Genomic DNA, 22810 nt, shown 5'->3' with positions numbered 1-22810 from the left:
GGTTAAAAGGTCAAGGACTTCCTAACCTTGGAGAAAGACTGACTGTCCAACTTGTTAGAAGAGAGGAATGCACAGAACCACTCACCAGCCACTAGTTCAGGTCTCGCTAACCAACCAGATCCCTTACCTCATAATGAAGAATGCGTATGCAATAGCAAGCTCGAGCATTGTTAATAAAAACATTTATTATTTTTCATTTTATACAGAACAACCTGAAGTCTGCGTCATGACTTAACAGTTACCCAGGGGTTTACAGTGTGTCCATCTCAACAGTGTGGTGGGTTGGGTTCCACAGGAACACAGGCAGGAGTTTAGGGGTAGGGAGGGGGCACAAGAGGAGTGTATCTCAACCCTTTCTCAAAGAAAAGGCAGTAGCGCATTCTGAGTCACTGAAAATCTGTGCAATTGGGGCTGCTAAAATAATTACTTAAAGAGGAAGGGAGACACCAATAGATAAATAAAAGACCATTTCCTTGTCGCAGTGGATGGGAAGGCGGCTTACTGTACTGAATGCCCCCAGCCCTTGGTCCGTTTGACATTCAACAGACACTGTCTAATCGCAAATCCTTTTATGTTCAAAAAGAACAGCTAGAACCCCTGGGAGCAGACCGTGGAGAGGGTGGTCACTCCTGAGCCCTTGTTCTGGTGAGAGCATATTAACAGGAGAAACCAAGGTCGGAAGGTAGTGGCTTATATCCATGGAAGTACAAGGCCTAGTTCACATTAAGTACTGGTAAAGCCAAACAACAGGGAAGACCACAGATCAGACAGACCTGCTAAAACAGGACCCGAGCAGAGCCCAGGGCAGGGAGACCCAGAGCGTCCTCAGCTTGAGGCACAGCAGGTATAAAGTCTAGAAAGAAACAGAGTACTCCCAGACCTTAGTTTAATGGTATAATTTAAAAGGAGGAATAGGATCAAATGCTGGGTACCAGTCACAGTAAACACTATGCCATTTATGGTCACCGGATAGCATAAAAGTTGTCAAAGCATTCCAGCTAACCAATAGATCTTGCTAGGAGGCCCTTGCATACATGGGAAAAGGCCCTAGGGTTTGATACAGCTGACATCTGACATGATTCCTATGGAAACAAAGGGGCCTGGCCCTGGCTGACGTGGTTTGGAGGGCTGATAGAGTGGAAGCAATCGCTTCTTCAGCGTGACTGCAGCTTTTCTGTAACCTGCTTTGACCTAGACAAAGAGGAGCCAGAATCTCACCCTAGAGATGGTGGGAAGCCAGACCTAACCCTGACCACATGCATTAGTCCTGGTCATCCTATAGCTGGGGCAACTTATCCAGGTGGGGAGTGAGCTGCTGAGGGAAGAGGGTCACTTTTGTCCTTTACTCTTAATTTATATTTTAACTTCAAATATATTTTCAGTGCCTCAGACAGTTTAGTCTTAACTCTTAAAGGCCCCTGAAACAAAACAAAATTATACTTTATTTTTAAGCTTCCTCATTTTCTTATAGTCAATTTCCCCGTCTCCCACTTTACCCTGACTTAGAGTCCACAAACTTCATCAGACCATCTGTGCTCATGGACTTGGGCCTTTCCAGAGGGAATCCTAGGGCTCGGCTCCAGATGAGCTGTGCCAGCACACCCAGTGCCCTCGACACTCCGAATAGGACCGTGTAGTAGTTCATCTCCGTCATGCCATAGTACTGTTAAGGTGTTAAAAGAAGGCTTTGTTAAGAGCCCAGACAGTGGACATATAAGTCCATAGCAGCACAAACCTTAGAGACTCCACCCCCCTTTCTCCACCATCTGTAATGTGATCTGATGACCTCTTCTAGCCTCCAGAGTACTGTAATAATAAATTAAAAAAAAAAAAAAAAAAAAGCCACCCATGAGGCTTTGGGCTCCATGCCCCTGTTCTGACTAGGAAGTTGATTTTGTGCATGAAGGAGAACAACGGTGGTCCATGGGAGGAGGGCAAGGAGGAGGGCAGGGAGGAGAGCACTCACCTGGAGCAGCACCCCACTGTGAGCGTCCACGTTGGGCCAAGGGTTCTTGGCCTTCCCCTGCTCTAAAAGGACATTGGGCACAATCTTGTATAGCTGAGCAACCAGCTTAAACATGGGGTCGTCAGGCAGATGTTTCAGAGCAAACTCTCGCTGACAGGAGTATCGTGGATCAGTCTTCCTTAGCACTGCGTGACCATATCCTGGGACAACCTGTAAAGGGCAGGGGGAAAATAACAATTGGTATATTCAGGTAGAATTTTCTCTTCATTCTCAGGGTGCTTTGGTCTTGGTGCTCAAGCAGGACTGTAAATTCAAACTCAATCTCGGTGATTCAATGAACCCTTGCCTCAAAATGGGGAAAAAAAAGGGGGGGGGCTGGGAATATATATATATAAAATTCAGCAGCACAGAACTTGCCATGAGACCTGGGTTCAAGCCCTAACATCCTAAAAAAGAAAAAGAAAATTAAATCCACAGGTGAGCAGATGGGGAAACAGAAGAAGCACCTTCTTAGCTAGCGCAGGGACTGCTTTTTTTTTCCTCTGCATTTTTCCCCTTGAGACAAGGTCCTGATGGCCTCATTTTTTGGAGCTGCAGTGTTTGGGTCTTAGCCTCTCCTGGCTGCTTACCCGTCCTGAGTTGAGTGTATTCCAGATGTAGTCTCGTAACTTCTCATCTGACACATCTTTGCCAACTTCCTTCTGTAGATGTGTTAGCCAGACAAGCACCTCCTGTATGTTAGGTTCAGGGATGGGGAGGAGAAACGTCAATACACGTGTCAAGATAAGGGACAGACAGGGGAAGGAAAAAGGCCTTACCTGATTTGCTAGTCCATGCAGAGGCCCCGCCAGCCCATTCATGGCTGCTGCAAAGGACAGGTAAGGGTCTGAAAGGGCACTGCCCACCAAGTGGCTTGTGTGGGCACTTACATTACCACCCTCATGGTCACTGTGGGGAAATAAGACAGAGCCAAAAGGAGAAAAAAAGGGGCTGATTATGAAACAGACTCTACTATTCTCTTGTCCTTTCCTGGCCTTATGGGCTCATAACACCCTCTGGCCAGGTAGTGCATGCTCACTCCCTACCCTTCCCTCACTGTTGGGATCAAATACAGAACTCAGGCAATATTGAACAAATAATCTGTTTTTGTTGTTTTTTTCTTTTGGTTTTTCCAAACAGGGTCTCTCTATGTAGCCTTAGCTGTCCTGGACTCGCTTTGTAGACCAGGCTGGCCTCGAACTCACAGCGATCCCGCCTGCCTCTGCCTCCCGAGTGCTAGGATTAAAGGAGTGCGCCACTCTGCCCGGCTTGAACAAATAATTTTAACACTGTGCTACACATTCTCAGATACTGACCCCATCTCAACAGTGCTGACGAGAGGGAGCTCCAGGGCAGCTGATGACTGAACAGCTTGCTTGGTTTCCCTCGGCCTTGCAGCTGTCCTTTATTTCTTGCCCAGTTTCAACCCTTACAAAATGTTCCTTCTACCCCTTTGCTACAGACCACCTGTTCCAGATAATAACTTTATGAAAGTTTGTAAACATATCCCCACTCGTAGCCCCCATTGCTGAGCATGGTGGCACCTGCCTTTAATCTCAGCACTCAATAGGTAGAGGCAGGCAGATTTTTATTAATTTGAGGCCACCCTGGTCTACAAAGCGAATTCCAGGACAGCTAGAGCTACATGGAGAGACGCTGTCTCAAAAAACAGAACAAACAAACAAACAAAGAAAAGTTTCCCATCCATCCAGGCACTGGGATATAGTTACTGAATGTAGGCTTACCTGTGGATGGTGAGGTACAAACGCATAAGCTCTGTGAACTGAGCATCAGTATAGCCTAACATGTTGGTAAAATTGTGGGACCAGTCCAGCTTAGAGTCGATGGCCCCAATACTGCTGCCCTCCCGGTAAAGATTCCGGTAGATCTTTGCCGCAACACAAGGTAGCTTTGCGATCAGGTCCATGCAGTCTTCATAAATCAGCTGAGGAGAGACAGGAAAGATGGGGAAAATGAAAGGAACTGCCACCAAGACTGGACTGTGGTGCTGCTGTCTGTCGATGACAGCCATGTACCAAGTACACAACTACAACACATGTTGTGCATAACACACAAGCCCCATGGTTTCCAGCCTACAAATATGGAACGACCACTCACAGATGAGAAGCTGAGTTCCCAGAACTTACTGATGGGGTTAACTGTGGTCTTCTCCAGACACTGTAACTTTGTAACTCTGCACTAAACAAATGTGCTAAGATGCCACCTTTACACGTTTAAAGCTAGATTCATTATGACTGCATGTATGTACTGTGCATATCGGGGAAGATGCACACGGTGCCGCAGAGCTAGAAGACACTCTGTGACGTCCCTCCTCTCCTTCCATCTTTATGTGGCTCAGGGGACAGAAGTTAAGTGTCTAGGACTGCAAAATGCCTTTACTTGCTGCACTGTCTCACTTTCTAACATTGATTTTTGGTTTTTCGAGACAGGGTCTCTCTGTGTAGCGTTGGCCATCCTGGACTCACTTTGTAGACCAAGCTGGCCTCGAACTCACAGCGATTCGCCTGCTTCTGCCTCCCGAGTGCTGGGATTAAAGGCGTGCGCCACCACGCCCGGCTCTAACATTGATTTTTTACACTAACGTTCCAAAGCTAATTCACACTTTAGCTTCTGTGTCAAACAGTACTGATCAATTACTGAACAGCAAAGTCTGTGTTTTCGGTCTCCACTACACTAGATATAGTATATAAGGTTATGATACATGAATATTTTGATAGAAAACTTGTGCAGCTATGTAGGAGACCTGGGTTTGATAGCTGGCACATGCTTAAATTTTTTCCAAACCATGGGGCTAGAGAGGTAGCTCAGCTGTTAAGACAGTTGTTCTTGCACAGGATCCAGGTTCAGGGTCCAGCACCCAACATGTTGGCTAACAATGGTCTATAACTCCAGTTTCAAAGAATTGAACACCCTCTTCTGACCCCATAAACAATGCGTGCATGTAGTACACAGACATACATGCAGACAAACACAGCCATATATGTAAAATAAATAAATCTTGAAAAATACATCCCCAAAAGAGTGCACTAGCTGGTTATCAAATACCAAATGGTTAGCCGTGAAAACACAGCTGGAGAGATGGCTCAGAGGTTAAGAGCACTGGCTGCTCTTCTGAGGTTCTGGGTTCAATTCCCAGCAACCACATGGTGGCTCACAACCATCTATAATGAGATCTGGTGCCCTCTTCTGGCCTGCAGGTGTGCATGCAGACACAACACTGTATACATAATAAATAAATCTTTAAAAAAAAAAGAAAACACACGTTTACATTAATAGACTGAGCAGGCTATATTTAAACATTTAGGAATACAGAACATATCCAAAGGAAGAAGAAAGAAAAACTCTCCAAATTACCCAAAGAAAAGAGAGAGAGGGCTGGAGAGATGGCTCAGAGGTTAAGAGCACTGTCTGCTCTTCCAGAGGTCCTGAGTTCAATTCCCAGCAACCACATGGTGGCTCACAACCATCTATAATGAGATCTGGTGCCCCCTTCTGGCCTACAAGTGTACATGCAGACATAATAAATACATCTTTAAAGAAAGGAGAGAGAAAATAAAGATGCTTTGTAAATGTGCATAATAAAATGAAGTCTTCGAAGTCTTTAGAAGGAAGGAGAGAGTTTGAGAGAATAAAAATGTTTTGTTTTGTTCGAAGACAGGGTCATCCTGTGTTAGGCTTGGCTGTCTCGGACTCACTTTGTAGACCAGGCTGGCTTTGATCCACCTGCCTCTGCCTCCCGAGTGCTGGGATTAAAGGTATGTGCCACCATGCCCAGGAAAAATGTATTTTTTAATATATTCTTTTTTAAGAGAGTTCAAAAGAAAGCCTACTTAAGAGAAAGAAAAAACTGAAAAATTAAATGCTAGAATGGAGGTGACAGAAAAGAGACCGGAAAACCCTTTTCCAATTCAGAATAAGGGATCCACAGAAGAATACAATCTGGAACCTACAGTGACAACAAAAAAGAAGTTCCAGATGAGAGGAATCCACAGAGGCTTAAGGAGAGTGCAGAACAGCAGCCCATAGAGATGCCAGATGAAAAAGCTTCAGCTATAAACAACACGGTCAGTGTCAGTCATACAACAGCTTATGTGTTTCTCACAGAGATAGATTAAATAATGCTTTATTGACTTTACATTTTTTAAATGCCAATGAGACAGGTGGCACAGATACTGAAAAACACTGGATTATGGAAAAGACAGATGAAGTAGAATTAGATCAGCCTATAAAGGTGCTAACTTCAGAACAGAAGACAGGAAATAGGCTGTACTGGGGGAAAAGTTTTGTCTTTGTTTCAATCAGGAAAAGAAATGTTGTGGATCCCTCCAAAATCTGTAATGATTAGATTTGATTGGGGGGGGGAGGCACGACACACACACGACCTCCTGAAAATCTTGGCTGCAGACATGAAGAAAGAAACCAAGAATAAAAACAGGTAACATGAACATTGATCCCTCTTCATGGGAACATCTCTGAGACTGGCTGAGACATGCTCTGCAGAGCAATAAATCTTGTAGGCTATAGAGTCCTCAGAACTTAATCTTACATGCCATCCTTTCATATGGCATAGAGGTTTACATTACTATTTGGTTATATAGTCCAAACAAACTAATAAAGAACCGATGCCTTTCACCTGCTCAAAGAGCAAAGAATCATCTTTAGCTAATCTGTGTACACTGCACATTCTATACTTGTGTTAATGCAGAAATCTGTATTATGTTTACAGAGCAAAAGTCAGACACCAAAGAATACAAGTAGCCTAGGTGATCCAACCTCACAGTCTGTTCAGCGGTTAAGAACACTGACTGCTTTTCTAGAGGTCCTTAGGTTAAACTGTTAGCAATCTAGGAAAATGATTTAGTTCTAAGATGATACCTATAGGTTGATAAATGCAAGCTGTGATAGAAAGTGATTTAAAAGCCAGGCGTGGTGGCGCACGCCTTTAATCCTAGCACTCAGGAGGCAGAGGCAGGCGGAGTTTGAGGCTAGCCTGGTCTATAAAGTGAGTCTAGGACAGCCAAGGGTACACAGAGAAACCCTGTCTTGAAAAAACAAACAAACAAAAATAGTGATTTAAGTACAGAATTCTGAACTCATAAGATAGGACAGATAGTGGTGTGCTTTCTCCCAGGTCACCAAATACAAATGGACTAGACATTGTGAATGTAATTCTGACCTGATAGATTTCATAATTGTTCTTATTGTATATAGTTTATTTATGTATTGTGTATACAGGGTTCTGCCTGCACATGTGCCTGCCCGTCAGAAGAGGACACCAGGTCTCATTATAGATGGTTGAGAGCTGCCATGCGGTTACTGGGAATTGAACTCAGAACTTAACTTCTGAGTCATCTCTCCAGCCCAGCCCCCGAAGACAGTTTATTAATGTTAGAGAAAGAGCCTTTTATTGGACAAAAAGGGGAGATGTTGGAGGGTGGTTTTGTGCACCATGTATTCAAATGATTTTTTTACCCAGAGATGTTTGCAGTCCAGACTTTGGAACTGTCATTATTACGAAGCATCTCCTGACTCAGTTTTTATAAAAATATTGTTCTCTATCACCTTCTGATTGGTCACATAAAAAACTGAACAACTTATGAGCTGGGCAGGAGAGGAAAAGGGGGGGAGGGAGAGAGAGAGGAGAGAAGAGAGAGGAGAGAGGAGAGAGAGAGGAGAAAGGAGAGAGAGAGGAGAGAGAGGAGAGAGGAGGGAGAGAGAGAGGAGAGAGGGAGAGTGAGAGAAAATAAAAATGAATGAATGAATGAGGTGGGGACAAGGATGGAGAAGGAGGTGCCACACTAAGATGGCAGGTTAATGGGCCATGTGGCTGGGAAGTGAGCAGGCCAGGGCAGTGTGGTCAGGTTAGAATAGCTCAGTATCTGCCCAGCTGTAGTGCCTGAAGCTGTGAATATACAGATCTCTGTGTCATTACTCAGAGCAAGGGCAGGCATAGAAAAACCATAAATTTCCATCTTAATTCTTGGTACCTGCATTGTCTTCTGGCCTTCACATGTGAGTGCACCAACAAAATAAACAAATAGGACAAAAGGGAAAAAAAAATAGAAAAGGATATAATGCTCTACTTACGATTTTAAAGAAAACATGTGTACTATCTTTCTGTTGTTGTTGTTGTGTTTTGGGGTTTTTGTTTGTGTTCCCCCAGACAAGGTTTCTCTGTGTTATCTTGGCTGTCCTGGACTCGCTTTGTAGACCAGGCTGGCCTCAAACTCCACCTGCCTCTGTCTCCCAAGTGCTGGGATTAAAGGTGTGCGCCATTGTACCAGGCTAAGCCTATTACCTGACAGTAAATTTTTTTTGGTATTGAGGACTGACCTTGGGGCCTCAATCATGCAGCCCGTGACCCCTGTTTCTAATAGTTTGTTAAGTAGATTCCTGGGGTAACTCAGAAGTACTCTTCACATTCAGGTGCTCTGAACCCCACTACAGCCCAATCACCAACTCAAAACCTCCTACCTCCCAGTACTTAGTGCGGTTGATTCCCTCTGCGTATGCCCTGGCAAAGTTGCTTTCACTGTTGAGGGCTGTAATGGCTGCACTGAGCTGAGACATGGGGTGCAGATTGGTGGGAAAGTTGTCCAGCATGGTGACCACATGAGACGGCAGAGCTGCCCTTTTTGCCCATTCTTGTGAGAGCCAAAATACCTGTGGGAAAGGAGATACACTCAGAAAAACAGGAACAGTAGTATCTGAGTAAAGGCAATCAGCAGGGTCAATACAATCCGTTTAAATTAACTCAGATCTGATGATTCTTTCTCAAAGCGCTCTCGATTAATTCTAGCTACGGCCAGATGAGGATTAAATTGCTAAGATTAGAGAAAAGCAAGGGGAGATGGGAAAGGCCAATGCTCTTGGCTGTACCTGCTCCTCTGTTGGCATCTGTCCAGTTACCAGCAGCCAAAATAAGCCCTCAGGCAGGGGCTCCTCCCCACCCTTAGCCTTAGGCAGCAGTTTCTGACATTCAGGGATACTGTAGCCTCGGAAACGGATGCCCTTAAAAAGAAAATCGAGAATTACAACCAAATTTACTAATCTATCAGCTATATAACGGGCTGGCCCTAATTATTCCAGACGTTTCAGTGTGTAAACACACTTGTCACTAAGCCTGCTGACCTGAGTTTGGTCCCTAAGTCCCACAGTACAGTGTTAGAGAACTGACCTGCACAAGTTGTCTTCTGACACCAATCATATAATGTGGCACTTGCACCTGGGCACACGCATGAATGTGTATACACAAAGTAAATATATTTATCAATTTAAAATATATTTATTGGGGCTAAGCAGTTAAGAGCACATGCTGCTCTTCTAAATGAGCCAGGTTCAATTCCCAGCACCCACATCTTTCTCTAACTCCAGTTCCAGAAGACTGTAAGAGGTCCTATGCATATCTACTCTGCACTTCTCACTTCTCAAACTGGTTTCTATGGTCAGAACAACCGAACGCACCAACAGTCACTAGCGGATGCTGGCGTCTTACCTCATCAGGATCCAGAACTGATGTTTCATACACAAGTCCTTTCATGCCTCTCATGCCGCCATACATCTAAAGGAGAAAAGTTGTGACCGACCGTCAGCCTGACTCAGACAGAGCTGGTTAGAGCTTCGTGGCACCCACTGCAGGACACTATGGCTCTTACCATGTCCACGGTGACCTGGCCCACCACTGTCTTCCCATGCTGCTGTTTGAAGGCCTTGATTCTGGCCTGCTCCTTAGGTATCAGATTGGCCAGTACATCTTTCAAATTCTAGGAAGAGAAACAGAAGACTCAGAGAAGGCGTGCGAAGACGGCTTGCTAGCACTTCTCTATCTGCTGGGCATGGGGAGAAGGGGACGGGGAGCTTCATTTTGAAGAGATGAAAATACCTGGATATAGACAGCAATGCTCATGTAATGATAAAGTCAGAAATGGCTGAAGAGATGGCACTGCCTGTTCTTCCAGAGGACCCGGGTTCAATTCCCAGCACCCACATGGTGGCTCACAACCATCTGTAATGAGATCTAGTGCCCTCTTCTGGCCTGCAAGTGTACATGCAGGCAGAGTATTATACACATAATCATAAATACAACTTTATAGTAAGACCTTGTACTAGGAATTAAATAATAGTAAATTTTATTTCAGTTAGGAGTCATGAGTATCTTTTAAGTGGTAAAGTGCCTGCCTAGCACGTATAAGGGGAACATTGCTATTTCCATAGCACTGCTCCACTGAATCAATTACTTCTTAAAACAGTAGTAATCATAACCGCAACAACAGTAACTACTAGCTGTTTCCAACAAACACTGTATCCTGATGTCAGACTGCTTCAAGGACTCTGCACTCCTTGCCAGGTCTCACCGTGGAGGAAGCACTGGCATGCCGGGCAGCAAGGACAAGGCAGGAGGAATTCTGTAGGAAGATGAAGACAAAACCCTTATTAGTACCCTCCTCATTGTACCAAGAAATTGCAGTGGCTCTGTCTGTCTCTCCAAGTTGCCCTTTTAGGACAGTTTGCTCCTGTACTCCCTAAGAGCTTCTGTCACACACCTGTTATAGAACACCTAGTCCACGCAGACGTAGGTGTCAATACTCCCGAGTGACCCCCACTGGCAATCACTGCTGATGTTTCATACACAAGTCGTTTCATGCCTCTCATGCCGCCATACATCTAAAGGATGTATGCTAGGGTGTCTGCATCAGTTTTTCTTCTAGTCATCCAGTCTGCCCATTGCTTTTACATTTCTAACCCTTCTGGTTTATTTTATTTCCTAGAGAACCAGACAGAGCAACCAGAGTGTTGCATGTACTGATTATACAGAGATGCTAATTACAGCTGATGCAAACTGCATTCATGTTCTGTCTTGCCCCTGAAAAGACAAATGGACAATAGAAATAGAAAGACAAACAGAAATTATGTTAGGTCTCATAGCCAAAAAAATGGTAGACCTGCATTTAGGACTTGCTGTGATTTTTCTCCCCCTGTAAACTGCAGGTTGAAATTAATCTCAGCACTGGGGGGCAGGGGGAAAGGAATCAGAGGCAGCCTGGTCTACAGAGTGAGGTCCAGGACAACTAGGGCTGTCTATTAAACAGAGAAACCCTGTCTCCAAAAACAAAATTAAATTAAAGCACGAAGGACGCTGATTTGTGCATAGATAATAAATTAATACTTGTTTCTTTAAAAAGTACTGGCCTTGTTCAGCAGGGTGGTGACATGTCTGTCATTCAAGCACCACAGAGGCCAAGCAGTCAGATTCAGGTCCTCTGAAAGCCTGGGCTACAGAGTGAAAACATGTATTTGAAAGAAAAAGAGGCAGATGTCATGGCCATAACCAGTTGGGAGGTTCAAGATCAGTCTCAGCTACATGCCACATCCAGGTCGAGGCTGAGAAGCAGCTAGGCATGGTAGCGCACACTTTTAATCCCAGCAGTTGGGAGGCAGGGGCAGGTGGATTGCTGTGAGTTCAAGGGCAGCCTGGTCTACAAAGTGAGTCTAGGACAGCCAGGGCCACACAGAGAAACCCTGTCTCCGAAGGAAAAAAAAAAAAAAAAGGAAAACATGACTGAGAAGTATATTGGCTGTTAACAGGAAGCAGCAGCTAAAGGGAAGGGTGAATGGGTAATTCCCTTTGGCAACAAAACAGGAAATAACCTTGATTTCCTATTTTCTTTTTTGTGAGGGATGTTATTTTTTGGCTTTTTTTTTGAGACAGGATCTCCTATGTATGGTACAGGCTGTTCCTGAACTCACTATATAGGCAAGGCTGACCTCAAACTCCTGGTTCCTCTGTCTTCTACCAGAGTACTGCAGTCACAGGGGTTTTTTGTTTTGTTTTTAAAAAAGATTTTATTTATTTTATATATATGAGTGCTCTGTCTGCTTGTACACCTGCAGGCCAGAAGAGGGCATTAGAGGGTATATAGATGGTTGTGAGTCACTATGTGATTGCTGGGAATTGAACTCAGGACCTCTGGAAGAGCAGACAGTGCTTTTAACCACTGAACCATCTCTCCAGCCCCATCACAGGTTTTTTTTTGAGAAGCCACACACTTCCATCAGATGCCCAGTGGTCTGTCTCCACAGAGCTGCAGCATGGCTCTGTACAGTATCCTCAGGTTACTCTCACTGATGGGACACGCAGATTACAAACTTCTGAGTTACTCCTGAACTACTTCCAGCTCCTCCCCCACCTTGGAGGTGTGGCAGCAAATTTTGGCTTCTGGTTACTTGCCACAAGTAGTCACCTCACTGAACAGGAGCAGTCAGGCAAATCAGGCAGCCACTCCACTCAACAACAGAGCTGCTAAGGCTTGGTGAATAGCGGCTGACAGCCAGGACTGCCTGCAGCATGAAAGTGCAGACCCAGTGTCATATGCTGTTACCTCTGGTTTACTCTACTGAGACAAGATCTCATGTAACCCAGTCTGGCTTTGACTCCCGGCCCCTCCTGCTTGATTCCAAAGTGCTGCATTACATACAGGTGTGCCTATCTCACACCTGACTGAGTACATCTGACTTGTCTCATTTCTGAGCAAGATCTCACGGCGCAGCCCGGGCTGGCCTGGACTTTCCTGTAGCAACTTCATCAAAGCTGGGATTATAGGCACAAGGCTTAGTGAGTTTGCTATTGTTGATGGAAGTAGATTACGGTTCTCAAATGTGCTGACATCACAAACTATATCAGCCGGGCGTGGTGGCACACGCCTTTAATCCCATCACTCAGGAGGCAGAGGCAAGTGAATCTCTGAGCTCAAGGCCAGCCTGGTCTACAGAGTTGAGTTCCAGGACAGCCAGGGCTACACAGAGAAAACTGTCTCAAAACAAAACAAAACAAAATGTATTATCACCTCTATTTTACAGGGCTTAGAAAGAAAAAGACCAATGAGGTACCATGCAGGTAATACTGTGAAAAACTTTTCTATAGTACTCAAGAATATTCCTGCAGGCCAGGAGTGGTGGCACATGCCTTTCATCCCAGCACCTGGGAGGCAGAAACAGGCAGATTGCTGTGAGTTCGAGGCCAGCCTGGTCTACATAGTGAGTCTAGGACAGCCAAGACTACACAGAGAAACCCTGTCTCAAAAAACAAAAACAAAACAAAACAAAACAAAGAACATTCTTGCGGGACTGGAGAGATGGTTCAGAGGTTAAGAGCACTGGCTGCTCTTCCAAAGATCCTAAATTCAATTCCCAGCAACCACATGGTGTGATCTGGTGCCCTCTTTGGGTACGTAAGCATACATGCAGGCAGAACACTGTACACATAATAAATACATAAATCTTTAAAAGGAAAAAAAAAAAAAAAGAATATTCCTACTAAAATAGAAAATGAGGGCTGGAGAAGATGGCTCAGAGGTTAAGAGCACTGGCTGCTCATCCAGAGATCCTGAGTTCAATTCCCAGAAACCATATGGTGGCTCCCACTCATCTGTAATGAGATCTGGTGACCTCTTCTGGAGTGCAAGCACATGTCCAGGCAGAACATTGTATACATAATAAATAAATAAATAAATAAATAAATAAATAAATAAATCTTTACAAAAATATATAAATAAAATAAAATAGGAAAATGAACTAATTGTCAAGTACCAGTGAACTACCACTCCACATTCTGGAATTTTATTTGGATAATCAGTATGATTATACTCTCCGACCCCTCCCCCAACAGGGTTTCTCTGTGTAGCCTTGGCTACCCTGCACTCACTTTGTAGACCAAGCTGGCCTCGAACTCACAGAGACCCTCCTCTGTCTCCAGAGTCCTGGGATTGCAGGCTTGCGCCACCATGCCTGGCTTCATGGTTATATTCTTATACCTCTCATCTTACTGTTACTAATTTCTATAAAGGGCTCTTTTCACAGGAGAAGGCATTTTGTTTGTTTTTCGAGACAGGGTTTCTCTGAAGGTAATTTTACTTTGACCGCCATTCCAGGCACATCATCCTACATTCCCAGGAACTCTAACATTAAGAGAGTCAGGCATAGTGTTGAAGCCTGTAATCCCAGCACTGAGAGGCAGAGACAGAGGCAGGCAGATCTCTGAGTTACAGGCCAGCCTGGTCTACAGAGTTCCAAGACATCCAGGGATACATAGACCCTGTTTCAAACAAACAAACAAACAAGCCAAAAAGAGGCAGTGATGGTAGAAAAATGGCTCAGCATGTAATAGCACAGGCCAGGCTGCTCTTCCAAAGGATGTGGGCTCAAATCCCAGCACCCACATGGTGGCTCATAATGGTCAGTAACTCCAATTTCAAAGGAGAGGATCCATTGCCATCTTCTGGCCTCTTCAGGGACCACACATATACATGGTGCATGGACATACATACATACAAATTACCTGTACACATAAAACAAAAAATCCTTGATGACCCTGATTTTAACACACTGTCCTCTTTAACAGATGACAAAGCAAAAAGAAGCAAACACAAAATGAGGAGGAAATCTTTTGAGCTACAGAGCCTTCTATTGCAAAAAGAACACTTGTATTAAGAAAAAAGAAGCCTGGGTAGTGGTGGCACATTCTTTTAATCAGCATTGGGGAGGCAAAAGCAGGTGGATCTCTGAATTAATGGCCAGCCTGGTCTGCAAAATGAGTTCCAGGACAGCCAAGGCTATACAGAGAAACCCTGTCTCAAAAACAAAAAACAAGCAAACAAACAACACCAAAAGAAAAGGGGGGGGGGAGCCAGGAGAGGCAGGCTTTTATCTCAGCACTCTGAAGGCAGAAGCAGGCAGATTTCTGTGAGTTCAAGGCCAGATTGCTCTATACAGTGAGTTCCAGATCACCCAGGGCTACATAGTGGGACTCTACATCCTAAAATGATGGAGGGGGAAAGATGGCTTAGCAGTTAAGAGTGCTCTATCAGAGAAACTCTGTCTCAGAAAACAAAACAAAAGGAAACAAACAAACAAACAGACAAAAACCAAGCAAACAAACAGTGCCCTACCAGAGCTCAGCTCCCACCACCAACATTAGATAGCTCACAACTCCCTGGCACCTCTAGCTCCAGGGGGATTTGAAGCCACATACTCCAAGTGAAATAAATCAGACAGTGGTGCTCACCTTTAATCCTAGCACTGGAGACACAGAGGCAGGGGATCTCTTTGAGTCTGAAGATCATAGCCTGGTCAACACATCAAGGTCTAGAAGAACCAGGGCTATACCATTAGACTGTTTCAAAAATAAGTAGAGGCAGGTGCCTCCTTAGCATGTCAGTCTCAAGCATGAGGAGGTGAAGACATGAGGCGTGACATGGTGGTACACACCTGTAATCTTAGCACTTGGGAGGTAGAAGCAGGATAGGAGTTTAAAGCCAGCCTGTCACATGGAACGCTGTCTCAGAGAAACTCAGAAAGGAAAACAAAAACAAACAACAACAAACTGGTCTAGGACAAAAACTCCTGTGTTTCAAGAATCAGGTCAGAGAACTAAAGCCAGTTACAGCCTGTGTTTCACAACGGTCATGCTGCAAGCCAGCCAGCAATGTTTGGTCAGGCCACTTATAGCCTGAGCAAATTTGTCAAGATTTTATACTCTGACCCCTTTAATACTAATAGGAGTTATCTTAATAATTCTACATGTCAAGCCAGGCAGTAATGGTGCACGTCTTTAAGCCACTTTACTGGCTCCTACCTGTCACTGTCTAACAGTATCTTGCCTACATGTCCACTTAATTATTCAGAGAGAAAGACCATAAAATATATCATTCAATATATCTGTTGCCAAAACAGAAAACAAAGACTCTTAGCAGAAACTTATTTTGTTCTTTGTAAGTCTGTCAATACAGTATTTTTTTTGTGGGGGGGGGAGGGGGCGGGGAGACCAGGTGTGACTATACTACCTTGGCTGGGACTAATGTTAAATGGCAACACAGCTCTTAAAAATTTATTTTTAAAGATTTCTTTTATTTATGTGTCTGTGTACACCATATATGTGCAGATGCCCATGAAGGCCTGAGGAGTGCAGAGGACCCCTAGACCCAGAGTTAGAGGCAACTGTAAAGCCAACTTAGGTGCTGGGTACCAAACTCAGGTCTTCTACAGAAGCAGTTGGTGGCCGGGAGTGGTGGTACAGGCCTGTAATCCCAGCACTCAGGGAGGCAGAGGCAGTAGGATTGCTGTGAGTTCAAGGCCAGTCTGGTCTAACAAATTACAGGACAACCAAGGCTATACAGAAAAAACCTGTCTTGAAACAAACAAATAAACAAAAATTTAAAAAAGAAAAGAAAAAAAATTAGTTTATGCTCATAACTGATAAGCCATTTCCCTAGATCCAATTTTTAGGCCTTCTTGTTGGTAGTTGTTTGTTTTTTTGTTTTTGTTTTTTGCCTGCCTCTGCCTCCCAAGTGCTGGGATTAAAGGTGTGTGCCACCACACCCAACTCAATTTATTGTTTTTTAATGTATTAACTTTTATTACTTTTAATTTGGAAATTTATCCCTGGGCTGGTGAGAAGGCCCAAAAGGCACTTGCTGCCAAATCTGATGATCTGGGTTTGTGGAAGGAGCAAACATTACCTCATATAAACTGTCCTCTGACATCCACAAGAGTGCTGGGTGACAGGCAGCCAGGTAGTTATTACATCGACATGAAACGTACATGACCTGTCACCTTAGCACTTGCTTGGAAATAATAAATGATTTCCTCACTTCTGCTAGATTTTTTTAAAATTTAATTTATTTAATGTGCATTGGTGGAGCCGGGCGTGGTGGCGCACGCCTTTAATCCCAGCACTCGGGAGGCAGAGGCAGGCGGATTGCTGTGAGTTCGAGGCCAGCCTGGTCTACAAAGTGAGTCCAGGATGGCCAAGGCTACACAGAGAAACCCTGTCTGGAAAAACAAAAAAAAAAAAAAAAAAAGTGCATTGGTATTTTGCCTGCATGTATGTCTGTGTGAGGGTGTCAGATCTTGTAGTTACAGACAGTTGTGAGCTGCCATGTGGGTGCTGGGAATTGAACCCAGGACCTCTGGAAGAGCAGTAACTGCTCTTAACCTCTGAGCCATCTCTCCAGCCCTAGATTTGTTTTTAAAACAAGTTTTAGTTAATACTTTGCTCCAGGTTTCACAAGAAAAAAATAAAATAAAAATGAAGCTGGGTATGGTGGGTCATGCCTGTGCCTAGCAACACTTATCTGCTCAAAAAATATAAACTGAGCCAGGCACAGTGGAGCACGCCTGTAATCCCAGCACTTGGGAGGCAGAGGCAGGTAGATCTCTGTGAGATTGTGGCCAGCCTAGAAAAACCAAAAACCAAAAACAATCAAACAAACAAAAAAGAAAGAAAGAAAGAAAAGAAAAAAAATCGCTGTGTGGCTTTAGCTGAGATCTACATCTGGTTTCCTATACATTGCGTGCTCCAGTTTTAGGAGCCAAAAATGCCAGAGATCCCTTCTCTGCTTTTACGACTGACCACGTCTATCCTTGCTGCCAGTCTGTGCCCATGAATTCATATTTGAGTGCTTAGGAACAGAGACTTATCCTACAATCACCGTTAAGTTCCACTTGGTTAAGAAAGGTAAATGCACAGAGATCAGAGTCTTGCCTTCAAAAGTTGGGATGTTAAGCCTGTTTCACAGGAGAAACATGATTCTGTTTTGTTGAAATTAATTTCAGACTAGGGCTAATAGAAAATACGTAGTGGAGCTGTGTGGTGACCCACACCTTTAGTTCTAGCACTCAAGAGGCAGAAGTAGGTGGCTCTCTGAGGCCAGCCTGGTCTACAGAATGAGTTCCAAGACAGTTAGGCTACACAGAGAAACCCTGTCTCAAAAAACAAAAACAAAGAGGGAAAGGCCGAGTGTGGTGGCGCACAGTTTTAATCCCAGCACTAGGGAGGCAGAGGCAAGTGGATCATTGTGCCAGCCTGGTCTACAAAGTGAGTCCAGGATAGCCAGGACTACACAGCACAGAGAAACCCTGCCTAAAATAAAAAAGACGGAAAAAAACATTCTAGATTAGGATGTTTAGAACTTTGAAAAGATCAGTACAGTTTTACTTTTACATAACAGTGACTTATAACATGCCTGTACCGATACACATTTTCCTTTTTCTTTCTTTCTTTTCTCTCGCTCTCTCTCTCTCTTTTTTTTTTTTTTTTTTTTTTTTTTTTTTTTGGTTTTTCGAGACAGGGTTTCTCTGTGTAGCCCTGGCTGTCCTGGACTCACTTTGTAGACCAGGCTGGCCTTAACTCACAGTGATCCGCCTGCCTCTGCCTCCTAAGTGCTGGGATTAAAGGCGTGCGCCACCACCCGGCTTAGCGTTCTGCCTGATGATACAAGCCTGTAATTCTAACAGCTGGTACAGAACATATCAAGAGTTCTTGGGGGTTGGAGAGATGGCTCAGAGGTTAAGAGCACTGACTGCTCTTTCGGAGGTCCTGAGTTCAATTCCCAGAAACCACATGGTGGCTCACAACCATCTATAATGTAATCTGATGCCCTCCTCTGGCCTGCAGGCGTACACGCAGGCAGAGCACTGTATACATAATAAATAAATAAATAAATCTTTAAAAAAAAAAAAAAAAAAAAAGAGTTCTTGGCCAGACGGGGCTACATGGTGAAACTTTTTTTTTTTTTTTTTTGAGACAGGTTTCTGTGTGTAGCCCTGGAACTCACCCTGCTTCTGCCTTCCAAGTGCTGGGATTAAAGGTGTGTGCTACCACACTCGGCACATGGCGTTTTAATTTATTTATTTATTGTGTATACAGTGTTTTTGTCTGCCTGCGGGCCAGAAGAGGGCACCAGGTCTCATTGTAGACGGTTGTACCCACCATGCAGTTGCTAGGAGCTGAACTCAGGACCTTTGGAAGGACAGACAGTGCTCTTAACCTCTGAGAGTCATCTCTGTAGCCCCATGGTAAGATTTGTGAAAGAAGCCAATATTCTTTTTGGATATTGTTGATTAACCATGTTGACTTCAAAAGCCCTATTTTGGTGACTTGGTGGCCCTATTCCAATTCCTAGGCTACCACATACCCAGATGACCTGGGAAAATCAACTTCAAGTAGGACAGGCCTGAGCTACATACTTCCTGGCCAAGACCTATTCATCTACAAGTCTTGAAAGATTTTGGAGATGGGGGTGGGAAAGGTAAACAGTAATAATCTTTTTAAATTTCCCCCCTTAAGAGGCTTCATGGAGATATAGTCCCAGGCTGGCCTGAAACCTTTGGAACTTGAGGTCTTCCTACCTTGACTTCCTTCAGTCCCAGAATTACAACTGTGCATCAGTGAGGCAATTGCAGAGCACCACACACAGACACGGCGTGCACGCGTACACACACACACACACACAGACATGGCACATGCTTGCATTGTAAGTTTATAAAGCTAGGGTCTTGCACACTCAAGCCAAACATTTTTCATTGAGCTGTATTTTTTACTTTTCAAGACAGGGCTTCTCAGTGTAGCTCTCATTATCCTGGAAGTCTGTAGAGCAGACTGGCCTCTAACTCACAGATCAACTAAAGGTGTGTGCCACCACTACTGACTGCCAGCCTTTAATACCACCCCCCCCAAGACTGGGTTTCTCTGCGTAGCCTTGGCTACCCTGGACTTGCTTTGTAGACCAGGCTTGCACTCACAGACTGCTGGGATTACAGGTGTGTGCCACTCTGGCTTGTGTGGTTTGTTTTATTGTTGTTGTCTGTCCACACGTGTCTATGCCAGAGTGACTTCAGGTGTCTTTCACCTTATTAATATGGAGTCTCTTATGGAAACCTGTGCCTGGTCAGCTGACTGGCAATCAAGACCCTGAGAGCCCATCTGTTTCCACTCTTCCCCCCAACCTCAGCACTATGAGGATTTTAGGCACCTGTAGGAGAACATGGTTAGGTGGAGGTCAGGATATGAACTCTCGTCCTGTGCTTACCCTTGGAGCCCAAGCTTAATGGAACTCACTCTTTATGTAGCCCTGGCTGTCCTCCAGCTCACAGAGATCCACCTGCCTCTGCCTCCCGAGTGCTGGGATTAAAGGCAAAGGTGTGTGCTACCACTACCTGAATGGCTCTGCTGATTCTAAGAGTAAACCTAACCCTTTTTCTTGGAGGCAGATTATTATGCAGCTCAGGATGACCTCGAACTCACCATGTAGCCGCTGTCTCCACTTCCCAAGTGCTGAGATTACAGGCATGTACCATCACACTCAACACAAGGCAAACTGAGATTCAAGCACGCTAGGCAAGTACTTGACCAGCTGAGCCCAAAAGACTTCTAAAGTTGAGATCCTCAACTCCACTTCTAACATAAAAGTAAAGAATAACAGCACAAATGTGGCCAGCCATCGCCCCCTCCCCACCCCACCCCGACACACAAAGGCCCTTAAGAGGCAAGATAAACTCAGAAGGCAAACCCAACGGCTTTCCTCAAGTTCGCTGCTGTGTTAGACTATCTGGTCTGAGGGAGCAGCTCTGAGGTGCTCTAATTATAGGTCCACTATTCTGCCAACACTGTCTAGAACTTGCTTCATTCCCAAGAGCTTTCCTTACCCAGTTCCCTGGCAGCAGGGGTATCAACAGCCAAGTAAGACAAGGATCTCCCACATAACTCCTCTCTACCTTGCTGTTGGGTGCTCAGAGGAACCCCAAGATAACTCCTGCAGGCCGGGTGGTATATCTGATAACTGCGCGTTACGTACAGCAGGTCAAAACCATTGTAAGTCTCGTCTTTCCTCCAGGTGTACCCTGCTTCCAAGCCGACTACTGACGAGAGAAAACCTAAGTTCTTTACAGAAGCCAGGGTAGTCCGTGGGACTGTCCCCACCTGGATGAGAGATCTGAGATTCCTTCAGCACCGCCGGGTCCCTCTGTTTAAAGGACCAAGGTGTGCAGAGCCCAAAGTAGTGACAATCTAAAATTAAGAGTATTCATCATTCGGACTTGAATTTGCCAATTCAAAAAGGCAGAAATGTCAAGTTCAAGGGCCCCGGGGAATTCAAGGAAGCATTGCGAGTAGTAGAACTGGTCATGTGACCTTGGTTGGTGTTACTACCTCTTGCCGGTCTTCATTTATTGGCTTGTAGCTTGGAGGGACAGGTTTTCTGGTTCTTGCTCCAGCCTTATGGGATACTCAATCAGCAGGTTTGACAAGAGACGCCCCACCCTACCCGAACTCCTCCTGTACACAGGGAAGCTCAAGAGTCCCAAGGACAAAGAGGAGCTTGGGGGAAGAGGGGGGGCTCTATTGCTTTAACAACACTGCAACGTCGGGGTCACTTGAAGGCTTCCATTCCACTGAGAGACAGGTCCTGACAGGGCTCACCCCCACGTCTCCTCCACCCTCTGGCCTTCCCGCCCGGCTTCCACCTGGGCTGCGGCGGGCGAGCGGGAGGGCAGGCCTCCGCCGGCCGGCAGCGCACACCTCGGAGCCGGAAGGGCAGCGCAGCACATGGCCCGGCGGCCGCAGGGAGCGCTGGCCTCCCGCCAAGCGCCGGGCCCCTTTAAGGCGCGGAGGGCGCCCCGGTGCCGGGCCGGCCGCGGGCGCCTCGGCCCCACCCCGCGACGACGCGCTCCCTCCCGAACCGCTCACCTTGGCTCCCAAGAGCCGGGCTGCCGCGCTGAGGAGGGCCATGGCGGGCGGACTCCGGGGCCTGGCGGAGACGGAGCGGAGGGCGAGAGCTGCAGCTTCAACCGGAGCGGCCGCCGCTGTGCTGGACACCGCGCCAACCGGCGGACAAGGTTGAAAGGAGGCGGCTGAAGGGAAGGGTAGACGAACCGGCAGAGGCGCCCAGCCCGGGGTCCTCGGCGAGGCCCCGCCCCCTGACCGGCCCCAGTCCCGCCCCTCTCGGGGGACTCGTCTCCGGCTCGGCCATTGGTCCAGGACGGAGGAGGGGCGGGGCTTGAGCGGCTGACAGCTGTGACGGCTTGGAAGATTGGACAGTGAGGATTAGGCTAATTAGGAGTGGGTGGGGAGGGGGTTGTAGGTGTCCAAAGATGTGCCTGAGAACTCAGTTAACTTCCTTCTTTGGCTTTTCTCTTTGCCCTTAACACATTAAGGGTTCTCCAGAGGATGCAAAAGATAAAAGCTCCAGCCTTGTGAAGGTCACAGCGCACAGCAGTGACCATTGCGCGCGCACGCGTACACACACACACACACACACACACACACACACACACAAACACACACACACACACCCTCACCTGCTTAGCGTGCTTTCTTATATTTTTGGTTGTGAGCCTAGCCTTTAACTAAGGCTGAGGCACCTCTCCAGCCCTCGGCATACTTTCTTAATGTCTTCGATTAAGGACTTCATGGCCATGGAGGTGACATCATGTGGTGGAGAGCAGGCTGCGATGCCAGTCACCTGCTTGATGATCATTTGTGAACGGCAGAAATCTTGATATTACAGATACTGATGCCCATTATGTGGAAAAGAGCAAACCCAGGAGCCTGGATGTTGACTGCTGTTTGTGCACTGCAGGGACTCTTAAGTCTTACCAAGGCCCCTAAGGGGCCTGCATCTTTAAGTCTTTGAGCCCTGGGCATTATTATTCTGTCATTCCTGGGCATTCTCCGTACAACCCCCTCAAACGTAGCCACAGGATCAGGAGCTGCAACCCTCCACTAAAGACCAGGCATTAGACACTCCCTTTTTGTCACATCATTCACAGTATTTCCAAAGGGCTCCAGGACACTTCTCCTACTTGGCTCTCTCTCCAGAAACCATTGCACTAACTGACACAAGGATTTAAAATGCTCTTACACATCACCTGTAGACACCTCAGAACGTCTGGACTTTCCCAAGCCCGTTGTTGTAATTGGCCTAAGGGTGGAGAGAAGCTGAGCCAAAGATC

The 22810-nt window shown here is 45.7% G+C and overlaps 1 protein-coding gene across 1 annotated transcript; it reads right to left on the bottom strand.

Moving 5' to 3' along the window:
- Positions 1–160: 160 nt before the first annotated feature.
- Cs (citrate synthase) lies at positions 161–21897 on the bottom strand. The gene is made up of 11 exons (XM_051170877.1): positions 21546–21897; positions 10381–10431; positions 9682–9789; positions 9522–9587; positions 8906–9037; positions 8501–8689; positions 3751–3950; positions 2785–2914; positions 2596–2697; positions 1967–2176; positions 161–1663 (listed from the first exon to the last, which is right to left on the bottom strand). Exons 1-11 carry the CDS (start codon positions 21585–21587, stop codon positions 1493–1495), a joined length of 1401 nt encoding a protein of 466 aa, XP_051026834.1. The 5' UTR covers positions 21588–21897; the 3' UTR covers positions 161–1492.
- Positions 21898–22810: the final 913 nt, after the last annotated feature.

The sequence above is a fragment of the Acomys russatus genome, chromosome 28 (genome assembly GCF_903995435.1).
Source record: "Acomys russatus chromosome 28, mAcoRus1.1, whole genome shotgun sequence".
In the NCBI taxonomy this organism is placed as follows: domain Eukaryota; kingdom Metazoa; phylum Chordata; class Mammalia; order Rodentia; family Muridae; genus Acomys; species Acomys russatus.
The sequence above is the reverse complement of the archived record's forward strand: the minus strand, read 5'-3'. Positions and strand labels throughout refer to the sequence as shown.

Excerpts from the sequence above, each read along its gene's own strand:
- Cs (XM_051170877.1), bottom strand. The coding sequence starts at position 21,587 with ATGGCCCTCCTCAGCGCGGCAGCCCGGCTCTTGGGAGCCAAG. Across the intron at positions 9,588-9,681 it reads GCCAGGTCACCGTGGACATG|ATGTATGGCGGCATGAGAGG; the intron begins GTAAGAGCCATA and ends TTTCTCCTTTAG. Across the intron at positions 1,664-1,966 it reads ACAGTGGGGTGCTGCTCCAG|TACTATGGCATGACGGAGAT; the intron begins GTGAGTGCTCTC and ends ACACCTTAACAG.